This window comes from Nansenia antarctica (assembly GCF_963989245.1).
Source record: "Nansenia antarctica genome assembly, chromosome: 18".
Lineage (NCBI taxonomy): Eukaryota > Metazoa > Chordata > Actinopteri > Argentiniformes > Microstomatidae > Nansenia > Nansenia antarctica.
In genome coordinates this window covers 2,256,864-2,274,877 of record NC_137691.1, presented here as the reverse complement: position 1 = coordinate 2,274,877, position 18,014 = coordinate 2,256,864, and the positions used below count along the sequence as shown (strand labels likewise).

At 43.0% G+C, this 18,014-nt stretch overlaps 2 protein-coding genes across 2 annotated transcripts in view; one reads left to right on the top strand and one right to left on the bottom strand.

The window, feature by feature from the left end:
- The window catches only part of LOC308173453 (claudin-19-like), a gene marked incomplete at both ends in the record, with an annotated part of 13,060 nt that extends 7,521 nt beyond the window's left edge, over window positions 1–5,539 (top strand). The window contains 4 exon segments of the mRNA XM_080548486.1: window positions 272–356; window positions 1,146–1,165; window positions 1,168–1,297; window positions 5,491–5,539. Coding sequence (XP_080404612.1) covers window positions 272–356; window positions 1,146–1,165; window positions 1,168–1,297; window positions 5,491–5,539 — 284 coding nt within the window.
- A 6,077-nt stretch (window positions 5,540–11,616) lies between these two features.
- The window catches only part of LOC308173452 (claudin-16-like), a gene marked incomplete at both ends in the record, with an annotated part of 9,332 nt that continues 2,934 nt past the window's right edge, over window positions 11,617–18,014 (bottom strand). The window contains 3 exons of the mRNA XM_080548485.1: window positions 11,617–11,850; window positions 14,123–14,187; window positions 17,438–17,602. Of these exons, the coding sequence (XP_080404611.1) occupies window positions 11,617–11,850; window positions 14,123–14,187; window positions 17,438–17,602 (464 nt within the window). The remainder of the gene's footprint in view (window positions 11,851–14,122; window positions 14,188–17,437; window positions 17,603–18,014) is intronic.

Sequence of the window (18,014 nt, the reverse complement as noted above, 5' to 3'; positions counted from 1 at the left end):
CCTTCTCTCTCTCTCTCTCTCTCTCTCTCTCTCCTCTCCCTCTCTCTCTCTCTCTCTCTCTCTCCCACTCCCTCCCTCTCTCTCTCTCTCTCTCTCCCTCTCTCTCTCTCACCCTCTCTCTCTCCCTCTACTCTCTCCTCTCTCTATCTCTCTCTCTCCCTCTATCTCTCTCTCTCTATCTCTCTCTCCCTCTCTCTCTCTCTCTCTCTCTCTCCCTCTCTCTCTCTCCCTCTCTCTCTCTCTCTCTCTCTCTCTCTCTCTCTCTCTCCAGGTCTATGCACGTTGGTGTCTGTGTCCTGGTATGCCACTCAAGTGTCTTATCAGTTCTTCAACCCCAACACGCCCATCAATGCCAGGTACACACACACACACGCACACACACACACACACACACACACACACACACACGCACGCACACGCACACACACACACACACACACACACACACACACACACACACACACACACACAGACACACACACACACACGACATGACGACTGCCAATGGCCCCAGGCCTGAGCATAGATTACTTTTCCTGCTATGATGTTGGATAAATGATTCACTATACTTAGTCAGATGTATTGATAAGGCATCTGCTAAATGCCAAACATGTAAAATGTCATGTTGAATGTTGATGTAAAAGGTCATTTTAATTAAAAGGCATAGATTATTTTAGTATTGAACAGCAGGTGTGAGTGATGGATTATTATACTGATAAAGACAAACACTCATTTTGTCACTGCATGGATGTTAACATTAATCCTCCTCTCTCCTCTCTCCTCCACCTCTACTCCCCACTCTCTCTCTACTCCCTCTCCTCTCCTCTCCTCACTCTCCTCCTCCTTCCTCCTCTCCTCTCTCCTCACTCTCTCCTCTCTCCCCCTTCCTCTCCTTCTCCCTCTCTCCTCTCCTCCTCCCTCTCTCCCTCCACTCCTCCTCACTCTCTCCTCCTCTCCTCTCCTCCTTACTCTCTTCTCTCCCCCCTCCCTCTCCTCCCTCTCTCCTCTCTCCCTCTCTCCCCCCTCCTCTCCTCACTCTCTCCTCTCCCCCCTCTCCTCCTCTCCTCTCCTTCCTCCTCACCTCTCTCTCTCCCCCCTCCTCTCCTCACTCTCCTCCTCCCTCTCTCCTCTCCTCCTCTGTGCAGGTATGAGTTTGGCTCCGCCCTGTCGTGGGGTGGGCGGCAGCCAGCCTGACAGTCCTGGGCGGGTCCTTCCTATGTTGCTCCTGCTCCAATGACGTACGGCGAGGACAGCAGTACTACCGCCAATCACAGCCCTCCACAGCCAGGGAGTACGTGTAAACCCCTCCCCCCCTCCCAGCAGCCTACCCAATCAGAGAGCAGAGGACACACTTGGCTCCACCCCCTCTCTACACTCTGATCTACACCTGTTAAAAGCCAGACTACGCCAAACACACACACACACACACGCATGCACACACATACGCGCATACGCATGCACACACACACACACACGCGCGCGCATGCAAGCACATACGCACATACGCGCATACGCACACACACACACACACACACACACACACACACACACACACACACACACACACACAGACAGTGTCCACCCCAAGTATCCTTCGGATGTGAGAATCATCATAACTTATTCTTGGGCAGAAGCGTTGGAGTATAGTTAGGCCTGTGATATCATTGGGCCTGTTAGCTATGAGGATATCTTCATGATAACTTTTATTGTGAAACCTTCATGTGCCTTAAAACTGCAACTGCTAGTCACTAACACTAAAACGGTCGCTACCGCTGCTAGTTCTGTTTTTTGCACTTTATCACAGATGCAAATCAAACCAAACAAAATCACTCGTAAAAAAAAGGATTTCCTGTAGACACACACTCAAAACTGACGCTCCCGATCGAAATCTCAAATCAACAACAACAACATCCTGAGTCAATAACTGGGTGAAAGAGCACAAGGAGATGTTTTAGGGAGATAAAACTATGGCGCTTGTGTGGTCAGACAACAGGAGAGGGGAGGGGAGGGGAGGAGAAGAGAGGGAGAGAGGGAGAGGAGAGTAGAGGAGAGAGGGAGAGGGAGAGGAGCAACAACTGCTGCCAGAAACATAAAACAACAGATAAAAACTGGGAAAACAAAATGAAACAGACAAAGCAGACATTCTGAGTCTCGTTTGGGGGATGTTGCAAGCCGCTCCTCTGCTTCCTGGTTGGAGCTGCGTGTCTGAGTCTGTTCCCTCTGCCTCTCTCTGAGGTGAGCTAAGCTGGGTCTTCAGTAGAGACACAGAGCTGGGGTAACCAGCCCTGCTCACTCCTCTAGTACAGTTGTGATCAGTGTTGGGTGTTGCACGACCCTTGACCTCTTCATAGGGGGCACAGAGTGTAAAACGATGACCCCACTGACGAGAAACAGGCGCTCCGCTGGTACTTTTGGGGGGGGACAGGGCTTAGTGTGTAACATGTTCATATTAAGGACAGTTCTTAGTGTGTAACATGTTCATATTAAGGACAGGGCTTAGTGTGTAACATGTTCATATTAAGGACAGTTCTTAGTGTGTAACATGTTCATATTAAGGACAGTTCTTAGCATGTAGCATGTTCATATTAAGGACAGTTCTTAGCATGTAGCATGTTCATATTAAAACCACATCCCGACCGAAAGTTCAGTCAAGCTACATTGAGGTGGAAAAAAACGACATGCTGAAATTCTCTAAGAATTGACTAAAGAATGCACAACACAACACAACTGAACTGAGCTTCTTTCAGTTTGTACGTCTTGTGTTAACAGATCGCAAAAACTAGGCGTGTTAAAATGCAATTTCTTCATGCTACGGTCATCCGTTGATGTATGTCACACAAAGAATAATGCACAACATAACTGAACTGCAGTGAGTGAGTGGAAGGTGAAACGTTGCACTTTGAGGTGTGTGTGCCATGCTTAGCTGTAGGAAAGCGTGTGTGTGTGTTGATGATGTTGTCGTCATTTGGTTTGAACCAGAGAGGGAGAGATGGCCGTCATAGCATGCCTTGTCATTGCACTCCATACAACGCATCATCATCTAAAGCATCTACTCAACTCCTCTCAATGCTCATAGACTTAGCTCATACCTCAGACTAGCTAGCTAAGGGCTTCACTGGCGATAAAAAAAACATATTTACAAATAATAAATGGACAGGTTTCCATTTCATATTAACCTCATCTATTCTACAACGTTCGATTATTCTCAACATCCATCTAGCCTCTGTAAGCTAAAGCAAACACTGAACTACCAACACTACCATTTGTCAATACCTATTAAGCTACTATAATATTACACTTTGGTTTCCTCAGTCGCAATGTTTGGTTGGTTGTAATTTAGTCTTGAAAGAAAAAAAGAGTTGATTTATTTTTAAACTATAATGCAGAACTCTTTTGATGCAAGTAATAACTATATGACCACTCTTTGACTAAGTGAGTAAAACAATTGTTCTATCTTTGCACTCGATCACATTTCAGGACCCTCCTTTCATGACTTTTCCTAAATATGTGCTTTCTACCACCCAGTATCCTTACATCAGGATAACCTAGTATAAAGATATTTAGCAGTTTTTCTGTGTAAGAGGCAGGCTCATTTACAAGACGTGCCAACTAGTGGTCTTTGTGTGTAAGTAGCAGCTTCCCATTCTAAAGACAATGGTCATTTGACCCCCGCGGCGGCTCTTATAGCCGGTAAAACAGTTCTTTAGACTGTTGTTGACTAGTGTTAACGGGCCAAGGCTCTCTACGTCTGCCACCACAACCCCCACCTCGAACCACAACCCCTTAAACCCGACTTCCCCTGCTCTCCAGTCATACAGTACGTTCATTTGTGTTGTTAGTGAAAGAACAGCTCCCTCGTTCTTCCTGATAACGGAAGGCCTTTCACTGTTCTAAGAACCGCTCCCCCCTGCACCCTGCTCTCTGACGCTCTAGCCCCTCTTCCTGGTAGAGCCTTTGTGTGTGGAGTATTCCTTTGTGCCGGGAGAGGGGGGAGGGTAGTGGGGGTGGAGTGGGGGTGTAATGGGGGGGTAGTGGATTTGGGGGTAGTACAGGTCTGAAGGGCCTCCTGGAGTCGACCATCAGCAGGCTGTCAACAGCAGCTGTGCGTTAAGAGTCGTTACCGAACGACAGACGTGACCAGACCACCTAAAAGCCTAATCCAAAGACACACAACTCAAACCGAATAAGCTATTGGATGTGAAATACTGTACATGTTTCTAGCTATTTTATTGATTTATTTCTACTGCTATCGCTATCATAACATTAGCATCTAGGTCTAGCCATGAGTACTGAGCATGGTGCTGAATGGGAAACAAACTATGCTATCTAAATACATGACACGAAAACTCAAAATGAACTAAAAACTCAATAAACCCTTTCCTGACCCAATAAAAAAGGAATAAAAAGAATAAATAAATGACATCGATCACAAAAACAAACCATCTCATCCGCGCTGCGATCCATCAACTTCAACTAACTGTCCAACCAACCGCTGTCTTCTTCTCGCTTGAAACCAACTGTCTTCACTGAGTCGCTAACGCTAACCACTAACCGAGCCTGCTAGCGCATAGCATCGCTCGCTCGTTCGCTAACACCGTTGCATGTTAGTTAGCACCATCTGTACTCAGCAACCAAACCGAGCATGTAGCATTAACCCCTCATTCCCCTGCTACTCTCCTTCCTCCTACCCATCAAGCACTCGGTCACTCTTTAACATCCACAGGGCTGCTGTGAGGATCAGTGAGTCGGTCTTGATGTGTGTGTCTCTCTCTCCCCCCCGTCTCTCTGCTAATGACTGTTCTTCTCTGCCTTGTCTTCTTCTTCTTCTTCTCTCCTCTAATTCAGGGCAGAGTTGTTGAGTGAGACTAGTTTCCCTGACTGACCCCTGACCCCTACCCGCCTTTATTCGTGGACTGTCCGAGCTCCGCTCCCTGTCTCCCCCCCTTTCCCCCCTGCTCCTTCCTAGATTTGAACAATTTGGACCCCTCGTCTGTCTACGCTAGAGCATATATGTCCCCCCCTTCCTCCCCCCTCCTCCTAAATATACCTGAACCTTCTAAGTCTCTCATATAGAGTATATAAAGTATGGGTCAACAAAATGTCTGCCACTCCCTTTAAGAGCTTGTCTCCTTCCATACCCACTACGACATCCTGAGCCTGTTTGTAAATATGGACTCTTAAAGGAGAGGGCGGCGGTCGCCGGTAATCTTAAGACCCTCCTTTTTAAGATCAGAAGGGGGGGGGGGGGGGGCTTCACTTCTACAGCCTGTGAACCCTCTACTATAAACCCCCATCATGTCATTCTTGTATCTTTTTATTTTACTGAAACGTTTAACTGTCTAGAGTAAAGATGTTGTGTAATTGTTTTGTGTTTGATTTCTGCTTTTTAACTGATATCCTATGATTTCTGGGTTTGGTAGAAATGTGCCTCTTGGTGCCATACAACTGTACATTTACTGAAACTCTGTTTTTTTTCCTTTTAAATTGCAGACCAAATGTTAAAAGCACCCCACCAGAGAAAAGGGAGCAGTACTTGTAGTCCTCTGGCCTTCCCGGGTTTTAGATTTGGGGCAACAGACGAGACACTCTCTCTGAGAAAACAAAAAAAAGACAAGAAAGACTCTACAAGAAAAAGACACTCTCTATGACTCCAAACTCTGACTAAACACCTACTGTGTGTGCTACATATGCAGACAGAACAACTGTAATTGGATTAGAACTATTATTACTACTATCAACAATTCATAAAGATTAAATAGTCAATAGCTTGTGTAACCCATGTTGTTAAATGTTAGATGTACACCACATCCATATATTCAACATTTCCATAAACGCTGTTGCACAAAGTTCCTGATCGGGGGGCAGTGTCAGCCATTATGCATAATAACGAACCAAAACGACAGTCTTATCTATTAGTGAAAAGGTGTAGAGAGTGAAAGTGACATCTGTACTTCTGTCTTGTCTTTGTTTCTCGTGGGGGCCGTCTTTTCAGGGTGTGTTTGTAGAAGTGTGTCGATCCTACGGTCTCCCTACTACATACAGTATTATCGTTCTACTACAGTGCCTTTTAACACGCGTGTATGTGTGTGTGTGTGTGTGTGCATGTATGTTTTCGACTGTTATACACGGATCCTACCAGTGCCGCCGCATCCTTTACGGGTGGCGGCCATTTTGTATACAGCTCCGACCCCCTTTTATCAAATGTATATTGTTGTTGTTTTTTTCTCTCTTGCATTAAATGTACTATTTTAGACAAAACCATCGCATTCAGTTTGAAATCTGGACGTGGGTGGGTGTATAGCTACTGTATTAGTGTACCACTTTAGACAAAAACTACAGAGAGGTTTCGAGAGAATCTCTCCCCAAAATGATAATATAATAGCCACACTTTCTAAAAGCTGTGCGCTCCTGCTTCAAAGTAGCCCGGATTGAGGATATATACCGCAGCATTCTGTTTTTAGTTTTTAGGTGTCGAGTATGATTTTTATGATTTTTTGTGTGGATGGAAGAAGTTGTTTTTTTGTTATTGACTTGAAGGATGTACTGTACCGTTGTGTGCTGAGAGCACTGTTTCCTGTACAGGTCCTGTTCCTCTAGTCATGGCCAGTTTGCTGAGTGTAATCAGATCAACATGTCTTTCTGTTGCCTCCATTTATTTACCATGCATTTTTCTTTTATCTAATATTCACTATTATTATGTATCATCTCATTTAAAGTATACTCTCCTTGTCTGTTTCTTTTAGAATAAAGTAAACAGAGAAAAAACAAAAACATTGTTTGTGTGTTGCTATGCTTTCTATGAAGATCCGATACGTTATAGAGTCATGAGTAATGCTGTTACATTTACATGTTTGACACCTTTATCCACAAAGCGACTACATTACATTTGTCTGTTTTCCAAAATATCTTCCCCCTCTTCATACACACACGCACACTCACACGCACACGCACACACACACACACACACGCACACGCACACACACACACGCACACGCACACACACACACGCACACGCACACACACACACACACACACACACACACACACACACACACACACACACACACACACACACTGTGTTATTTGAGAGAAGTCATGACTGTATTTCACCCCCCCCCACATACCTCTCCTGCTCCCTGCTGTTCAGTAATTGCAGGCGGAGGAATTCCAGGTCTGGAACATTCTCCAGGTCAGTCTAGAAGTGAACACTCTTACACCATCACATCACCTCTCACATTCACATCTGAAAGACCTTTTGCTAGCTAGCATATCAGCCCAATAGAGCTCTCAGGTCTTCTGCTAGCATATCAGCCCAATAGAGCTCTCAGGTCTTCTGCTAGCATATCAGCCCAATAGAGCTCTCAGGTCTTCTGCTAGCATATCAGCCCAATAGAGCTCTCAGGTCTTCTGCTAGCATATCAGCCCAATAGAGCTCTCAGGTCTTCTGCTAGCATATCAGCCCAATAGAGCTCTCTGGTCTTCTGCTAGCATATCAGCCCAATAGAGCTCTCAGGTCTTCTGCTAGCATATCAGCCCAATAGAGCTCTCAGGTCTTCTGCTAGCATATCGGCCCAATAGAGCTCTCAGGTCTTCTGCTAGCATATCAGCCCAATAGAGCTCTCAGGTCTTCTGCTAGCATATCAGCCCAATAGAGCTCTCAGGTCTTCTGACGCTGGTTTTCTCTGTGTACCACATGTACAAAAGAAATCAAATCAAATCAAATCAAATTTTATTTGTATAGCGCATTTCTTACAAGATGCAACTCAATGCGCTTCACATAATAAACATTCTCAATCAATCAATCAATCAATCAAAAAGAAGGGATTTGGTGAGGCTGCATTCTCATTTTATGCACCCAGATTGTGGAATGCACTGCCAGTTTACATTAGGGATGCAACCTCAGCAAATATGTTCAAGTCAAGACTAAAAACCCATCTTTTTAATATTGCCTTTAAAGTAAATACTAAACTAAATAATTAAATGATGATTATATAATAATTGGAGCACTTTGAGCTGCAACGTTTGCAGGAAAAGTGCTATAAAAATAAAGGTTATTATTATTATTATTATTATTATTCTCCAGGTCACTCTAAAAGTGAACACTCTGACACCATCACATCACCTCTGACCTCTCAACTTGAGTGTTGGTGCCACTTCCTGCTCCGTTCCTGCTCAACAACCAGAAGACAAATCGTGAGTTTAGAATGAGAAGGTTCTATCTCCGTTTAGAATGATAAGGTTCTATCTCCGTTTAGAATGAGAAGGTTCTATCTCCGTTTAGAATGATAAGGTTCTATCTCCGTTTAGAATGATACGGTTCTATCTCCGTTTAGAATGATAAGGTTCTATCTCCGTTTAGAATGATAAGGTTCTATCTCCGTTTAGGGCAGTTCAGAGATATTGAGCATCAACGTTTTTACATTCCATTATGTTTTGTGAGATGGAACCTTTGTATTTTATTAATTACTAACTCAAAAATGTCAACATTTTAAAAATAACACCACACAGGCATTAATAAACACCTAATGGATCAGATTATGTAAAAAACTAAATTCTGACAAAAATTTAGATAGAACCTTATAATTCTAACGTCATGAAATTATTCCTGCACTCGCAGAGCTATCTCTATCTATTTCCAAAGGTTTATTTGTTGATTTTACCGTCAGGTCCACCTTTTAACCTTTTTGAAGACATTCTTAAAGCCGTTAACAATTTCCTTTAATATGGTAATACCCTTAATACCTTTGATAATTAAGTCGTATGGAAGTACTTTCCGCACACTTAATCAACAACCATGAGACAGATTATTCCCACTCTGGCAGCTGCTATCTCTAAAGGTTTACTTGTTGACTTTACGGTCAGGTCGACCTTTCGACCTTTTTGTCGGCATTCTTAAAGCCGTTACCAATTACCTTTAATGTGGTAATACCCTTAATACCTTTAATAATTAAGTTGTGCGCGGGGGTGGGGGGTGTTTTTTGTGTACACATGAGCTAGTGTAGAGTACCACAGAGTAAGGCTACACTGTGAAGAGTCAGCTCCCAAAAACAAGAAAAAAAAGCAATGAAATGGGGGAATATTACTTAAAATAAGCAATATATATATATCTGCCAACAGAACAGGAACATTTCACTTGCCAAATTTTTCTTAAAACAAGTAAAAACATATCTTAAAACTAGTACTAGTAGTACTTTCTGCAGTGTCAGTGTCAGTGTCATTGTCGGACCTACACAGAGGTGTAGAGACAGAGATCAGTGGGGTTAGGGGGACCAGAGCAAGGATGTGAAATCTCACACACACCTGAGACACACACACACGCACACACACACACACACACACACACACACACACACACACACACACACACACACACACACACACACACACACCTGAGATGTGCAAGACGACTGGTTGTGAGTATGACTAAGTCTTTTATCTAGTTGATATGTTAACTGCCCTGCAGAGAGAACCTAAACACATCTGAACCAGGAACTCAGATCTGCAACACTGTCGTAACAAGAACACAGCTGAGTGGTGAATGTTGTTGATGACCGTGGCAGATATCTTGTATTGTAAGATCATATGTCCAACACACACACACACGCACACACACACACTCACACACACACACTTACACACACGCACACGCATGCACACACACACGCACGCGCACACAAACACATAAACACACATACACACACACACACACACACACACACACTGTGGGAAAATCTGGGATTGGTACATTTCATTTTTGGAATTCTAAATTAATTATATTGTATACAGCATTTAATTATAAAACTATAACTTAACACACACACACACACACAGTGGGAAAGTATGGGATTGGTAGATACATTTTTCAGCTTTGGAATTCTAAATTAATTATATCTTATACAGCATTTAATTATAAGACTATAACTTACTTGTATAACATTTAGTTCAACAGCTTCTCCCCATAAGAACCTAGAATATAGGGTTGTCTTACTGCATTGTTTGCAACCAATGTCATTGTAAACAAGACTGTAAAGCTTTAAACACATTTAAAACTATCTCATGGATGGTCAGTTGAGTACTGGTGTTGAGACATATTTGCTCTGTTTACAGTGTTCAGGGTTAGGCAGACATACTCTATTAAAAAATTGTGATGAACCCAAGATTTGTTTCATAAACCCACGTGTTGAGTAACCATTATATGTCCTTTCCTCCTTCTGGCACTTCAGATTAACACACACACACACACACACACACACACACACACACTTCAGATTAATGAGCTTGTCCCATGTGCTTCTGATCGGTGGGAATCTTCTCTAAACGAGGAGCGTCTGTGAGAGTCGACAACAAATCTGTTTTGCTGCGGGTTCTTCTGGATTCCTCGCAACCCACTTTATGAGAAATTACCACACACAACACACACCATGGCCTGACTAGATATGTGACACGTCCTAATGCTTTGGTCCTCATATTGACAACCAATCGAAATGTTCGGACTTGTCTTTTGAAACACAACACTTTAGAATCACGACACAAACTCTCTAGTCAAGCCAAACAACTGCAACAACGCAATGGATTGGGTGAGTAATCCCCCACTGCTACCTAGTTAACTAGAACACTACTTTACATTGTTAGCAGGCTCACAAAACAAGCTGTGCTAGTTGACTAGCGACGTGTCGTTGATTTTCAACAACGCGGAAATGTATTCACATTTTCCGAAAGAGAAGTCTGATCGTTACGTCGGATCCCGACATGAGGACCAAAGCATTGTAACATGTCACATCGGGATCTGATTTGACTAGCGAATTTGTGTTGCGATTCTCAACAACGTTGAAATGTATTTCCGTGTTTCAAAAGAAAAGTCTGAACATTTTGACTGGCTGCTGACATGAGGACCAAAGCATTAGAACGTGTCACATGCAGGAATAACTTTAACTGAGACCGTAACGTTTGCAAATGATAGATTTTTAAAAACTTTATTTCGTAACAAATTGAATGTAGAGACTCAAGATAGGAACTTGCTTTAAATCGAGGTATAACATTTAATAAAGAAAATAGTCTTTCACAACTTGAGTTGGACCCAGTCCACTTAAGGTAGACTGAAGTGCCCACTCACACACAACACATCTCTCATATAGTAAAAACAGCGACAGGAGTCCATAATGCATTCCATAAATGTTGGAACATTGGAACAATGTTGGGCAAGGTCTTCATTTCACACTGCACACTGGGTCAACACAGTCACAACATTGACAACGAGTCTGCGTTCCATCACTCGTGAGTTTAGAATTCTAAGGTTCTATCTCAGTTTAGGGGAGTTCAGAGATATTGAGCGTCAAAGTTTTTACATTCCATTATGTTCGGTGAGATGGAACCTTTGTATTTTATGAATTACTAACTCAAAAATGTAAACATTTAAAAAAATAACACCACACAGGCATTAATAAACACGTAATGGATCAGATTATGTAAAAAAAAAAAAAAAGACAAAAATTGAGATAGAACCTTATAATTCTAACGTCACGCCCTGTCCACGAACACAAGGCCACGGAGCGCCAGACTCCCAACAATGCCACACGTGTGAAAAACCCCTGACAGTGTTGACTCAGAGTTTGGTGTTTATATGTAGGTGGTTGGCTGAGGGAGGGTGATGCTGTTAGTCAGGCCCAGCCCACTCTGAGCACCCGGAGACGCTACTGCGTGGAGGCGCCTTCTGATGACATCACTCCTCCGAGACAGACGCCTGACCGTCAACACGATGGTCCCCGAGGTCAGCCCGCAGGCCACGCCTCCCGCCGCCAGCCAATAGGAGAGGCCCAGGTCGGAGGTTATCCCAGGTATCCCATAAGCCAACTGGAAGACAAAGACAGGGGGGGGAGACACATCAAATGGTAAATGGTAAACGGACTGACTTATATAGCGGCCTTATTCCAAAGCGCTTTACAACGGCCTCTCATTCACCCGTTCACGCACCGATGGCGAGGTAGGCAAGCTACCATGCAAGGCGCCGGCCGGCCCGCTCACTGGGAGCAATTTGAGGTTCAGTGTCTTGCCCAAGGACACTTCGACATGTGGCCAGCCGGGGTTCGAACCGTCGATCTGCCGACCTTGCGATCAATAGACGCCGGCACTACCTCCTGCGCCACAGCCGCCCCAGCACAGAGTCAACGATACAACATGAAGAAGATCTTCATCAACATCAACATCATGTTGATCCGATGACGCTGTGATACTGTCAACATCACAACATGACAATTAGAGTGAGGTCAGATGGAATGACGCTGAGGGTCAGCGGATGAATGTCCGCTCTCGATGTGGCCGGGGGGCGATTAGATGAATGAATGATCGAATTAAGGAATCGTTTAATGACCACACGACCAAGGTCGGTGGAATTTGTTGTCGATACAGATGAACAGTCTGATGGACATCTGTTTTGTACGGATACAAAACTCACTACAGCGACAGTATCAAACACATCTAACATACACACATTACACACGACTATCACCATGGACAATGTACACACATAACCACAAGACAAAATCATATCAATAATAATAATATTTACAACTATAAAGAAGTGCAGTACATCTGGCAGGGTTAGTGCAGTGAGTCAGGTGTTGAGAGTCCGTATAGCAGACGGGGAAAAAACTTTTTTTGAGTGTTGAGTCAGTTGAAACAGTCAAACTGCATTCTGGTTGTGTCTTGTATGTTCTGATGTATTGTTGCTCTTTGTATGTTTCCAGGGCCCTATTCCACAAAGCTCGATAAAGTTCTAAGCCTCGATAAAGTTCTAAGCCTCGAAAATGTTAGCTTGCGTTCGGTGCCATCAATGTGGCTCAAATAATTCGCTGCTTGGTTGAGCTCCTTCTGAGTGAGATATAATTAGCCTGGTCCCGACCAGGCTAAAACACAGGCTATAGTCATCCGTGTGTCAAAAAAGGCTCACAGGCGGAAACTAAACCCTGAACGAAAGTTCCTCATGTGTCTTTTAGGAAATATTAGTTCCCACTTCACACGAGATAGATAGATTAGATAGTTTGATTAGATAGTTTGACTGTGTGATAGATAGATAATTTGATATTTTGAAAGTGTGATAGATAGATCGTGTAAAAAAAAAAAGAAGTAATTGTCTCAACTTGCATAGCCGTCATCACAGCGGTCTGGATGGCGTAGTGGTTAAGGCTGCGGACTCGAGTTCCAAAGGTTGCGAGTTCGAGACTTGACTAAGTCAATCATTTTTTTTTTTTTTACATTTAACCGAAGATTTCATGCAAAGGTTTCAAACACCATTGTAATCGTGTCAGTTCTTGTAAATTAGCCTGCACCATAATTTTATAGCCTACATACTTTTTTAGATGAGATTTTAGATTAGATTCAGACAACGAAATGCAGTAAAAAGTGCGCCTGAAGAGGGATTTGAACCACCGATATAAAATGACGAATAAATCCTATGGCAGCGGTCGATACCACTAGGCCATTGTGGCGATATGACGGTTTGTAGCCTGCTGCTGATATCACCACAGTAGTAAATATTCATTTATTAAAATATGAACATATAACAATAACTGGGGCTAGTATGACCTACGCATTTAATCGGTCAGCAATTTCTTGCCAAACCATTTCCCTCGCCTTGTTAATTGCGGCAGTATTGCACTATTTTACATCTTATTTTTCCGTCTTCATAAAAATCAATAATTCGGAATGCTGCGCAAATGTAGTACCCCTGCAGAGTGGAGTATCTTCATTTCGACAGATCGACTCTTCTGGGCTGCGTATGTCTGCGTGCACGCGGCCATATCGAAGATTTGTAAGCCTGTCTTCTGTGAACACTGATGACACAAGGCTGATCCTCGTTCGAGGAATCACCTGAGGCTTGAATACCAATCTCGAGGTCCCTGAGCGCCGCATTTAATTATAGCGCCGCTATATTAAGCCACCTTTAGTGGAATATGGCCAGGTGTGTTGTTGTTGTATGTTCTTGTCTTTGCTGAAGTCAACCAACGAGGACCACGTTGGAAACAAGTGTTTCAGAACACTTTTACCTGCTATCCTCTGGGATGGACTGTCTGTAATTTTGACCCAAATAAAAATCAATCAATCAATCAATCAACATAGTACCCACCTCCTCCCTGTATCTGAAGAAGGTTTCCACCCAGTACCACAGCAGCCCTGCCAGGCCACACACACCTGAGGAACACAGGTAAGAGGGTCACACACACCTGAGGAACACAGGTAAGAGGGTCACACACACCTGAGGAACACAGGTAAGAGGGTCACACACACCTGAGGAACACAGGCAACATGGTCACACACACCTGAGGAACACAGGCAACATGCTCATTGGTTTGTCACAGAAAAGACAGAGACAGAGGTTCATGTTGGTCTAAGAAGTGTCGACCTTTGGTGGAGAGGTGGAACATTGCAAAAAAGTCACTTCTCAAAAACAAGAAAAAAAAATAGGGGTAATATTACACAAAATAAGCAAAATTATCTGCCAACAGAGCAAGAAAATGTAACTTGTCAAGATGTCCTTAATATATCTTAAAACGAGTGCAGTCAGACAAAACAAGCATCTATTGCCTTGATTTAAGACGTCTAGATATTTACTTCTACAAGCAGAGGAGCTCATATAACTCCTATTTTAAAGACTCTGCACTGGCTTCCTGTTAAGTTCAGAATAGATTTCACGATCCTTCTGCTTCTTTATAAGCTCTCACTGGCACAGCACCAGAATATCTGAAAGACCTTTTGCTAACATATCAGCCCAATAGAGCTCTCAGGTCTTCTGACGCTGATTTTCTACAAAAGAAGAGCTTTGGTGAGGCTGCATTCTCATTTTATGCACCCAAATTGTGCCAGTTTACATTAGGGATGCAACCTCAGCAAATATGTTCAAGTCAAGACTAAAAACCCATCTTTTTAATATCGCCTTTAAATGACTAAATAATTAAATTATTATTATATAATGATTGGAGCACTTTGAACTGCAACGTTTGCAGGAAAAGCGCTATACAAATAAAGGTTATTATTATTATTATTATTATTATTATTATTATTATTATTACAATGATGTTTATGAGCATACAGACATGGACATGTGTTGGTACCCTTACAGCTCATTGACACAACGCTTCATTCCTCCTGAAAAGTGATGAAATTAAAAGCAATGTTCCCATGTATACCTGCATGCCTTTGGTATGTCATGGAGTAAAGCAAAGAAACTGTGAAAAGAGATACATTATTGCTAAAGAGATAAATTATATTCTAAAATGGCCTGGACAGATTTGTTGGTACCCCGTAGAAAATGTTATAAATAATTGGATCATCATGATATTTTAGTATCAACTAGTAACTGTTTTCTTTAATTGGTATCACACACGTCTTCAACCTTATAATCAGTCATTCAGTCTGTTTAAATGGAGAAAAGTCATTTCTCCTTCTCGTCACTCTGCTGTTTGGTGTCATCATGTGCATCACACTGAACATGGACCAGAGAAAGCAAAGGAGAGAGTCGTCTGAGGAGATCAGAAAGAAAATGATAGACAAACACGTTAAAGGTAAAGGCTATAAGACCATCTCCAAGCAGCCTGATGTTCCTGTGACTACAGTTGCACATATTATAATAATATTATTATTAATAATTACATTTTGGCCATGTTGTGGATGTAATGTTTTTTCAATGTTTTCAATTAGTAATGTATGTTGTTGTTGTTGTTGTTGTTGTTTGTCTCTTGTCTGTCTTTATTTTGGCAAAAGTGTACTCTTATTATTTCTGTTGTTATGATTGTGATATATGTTAGGAGCCTTTCTAAAACGAGATGACACATCTCAAGGGGTTCATCCTTAAGAAGACATTTACTATAATAATTAAGTTCAAGGTCCATGGGACTGTAGCCAACCTCCCTGGATGCGGCCGCAAGAGGAGAACCGACCCCAGATTGAACAGAAAGATAGTACGAATGGTAGAAAAAGAGCCATGGACAACTTCCAAAGAGGTACAAGCTGAACTCCAAGGTCAAGGTACATCAGTGTCGGGTCACTTATGACCCCGGTTCGATTCCGGCCGGGGACATATCCTGCATGTCCTCCCTCCTCTCTCTCTCACCCATCCTTCCTGTCTAAATCTTCACTATATCTGTCACAAAAAACGAAAGAAAAATATGAGTGGGACTGCCCCACTCAGAAAAAGAAAAGAAAAAAGGTACATCAGTGTCTGATCGCACCATCCCTCGCTTTTCGAGGGACAGTGGCTGCATTGAAGAAGACCCAGGAGGACTCCACTTTGTGAAAGAAAAACATAAAAAAGCCAGACTGGAATTTGCTAGAAGGCATATCGACAAGCCACAATGCTTCTGGGAGAACGTCCTTTGGACAGACGAGTCAAAACTGGAGCTTTTTGGCAAGTCAACATCAGCTCTATCTTTCACAGACGAAGACATTAACGACCCAACAACAATGACCTAAAAGCGCCCAAGAACGGATAAGAACAAAACATTGGACTGTTCTGAAGTGGCCTTCGATGAACCCTGATCTGAATCCTGTCAAACATCTATGGAAAGAGCTGGACCATGCCGTCTGGAGAACACCTGAAACAGCGGGAGCAGTTTGCTCAGGAGGAGTGGCCAGACTACCTGTTGACAGGTGCAGAAGTCTCATTGAGAGCTTGTGACGTTAGAATTATAAGGTTCTATCTCAATTTTTGGTCAAAATTGAGTTTTTTTTACATAATCTGATCCATCGGGTGTTTATTAATGCCTGTGTGGTGTTATTTTTAAAATGTTGACATTTTTGAGTTAGTAATTCATAAAATACAAAGGTTCCATCTCACAAAACATAATGGAATGTAAAAACGTTGACGCTCAATATCTCTGAACTGCCCTAAACGGAGATAGAACCTTCTCATTCTAAGCTCACGAGCCACAGAAATCACTTGACTGCAGTGATCGCCTCTAAAGGTTGTGCAACAAAATATTAGGTTAAGGATCCCATCATTTCTTATTTTGATTCTATTAAATACAGAATAAACAATGATGGATGCCATTATTGAGTTTCATGTTATTTAAGAGGAAGTTGCGGGTTCTTCTTTTTCCGTCGAAGGGTACCAACACAATTGTCCACGTCTGTATATCAGGGTCAAGCGATATGAACTGTCAGAGGGTCAACGGTAGGGTTCAGGAACAACGCATCAACAAGAAACGCGCCAAAATGTGTTTCGACCATAGAATGATGTGAATGCGCAGTGGCGGCCAGAATTTTAGAATGACTACAACCACAGAGTAAACAACTTCTGTATAGAGTGAGTTCATCAGTGTGTATCTGTGTGTGTATGCGTGTGTGTGTGTGTGTGTGTGTGTGTGTGTGTGTGTGTGTGTGTGTGTGTGTGTGTGTGTGTGTGTGAGTGTGTGTGTTGGTCAGGGTGTGGCTGTGCAGTACTCACCTCCACACAGTACGAGGGCGCCAGAGGCCAACATCAGCCGGTCCTTCTGACCAGAGGAAGCGTCCACCAGCTTGGTGCACCTCAGGGCAGGTATCATGACCAGGACCGACAACACCGACACCACACACACCATCACCAGCACCGCCCGCGTGGCCAGCACCTCATCTGGGAGGAGAGGGGGATGAACGGATGAATGAATGAATGAATGAATGATCTTTATTGTCATTGTACGGGTACAACGAAATTGAAAAAAACATCATTGCGGAGATTCAAACCCACGACCTCCTGGTTACTGGCCAAGCATTTTAACCAGCTGAGCTACAGTGGTTCAAACTTAACATGGCTAGGACCTGATCTGTGAGGAGAGAGGTGGATCAACTTAACACAGATAGAAAGGTAGGTACTATGTGGTCGCAATGGAAATCAGTCATGGAATTTATCGATTTCAACAATTTTGTTTAGTGCACAACTGAGCAAGGGCACTATCCCTGTGCAGAAAGTTCTAGACCCGTCGCACTGCAAAAAGTCAGAGAGCAGAGAGTGTTCACCTGAGAACTGCTCCAGGTAGCAGATAGAG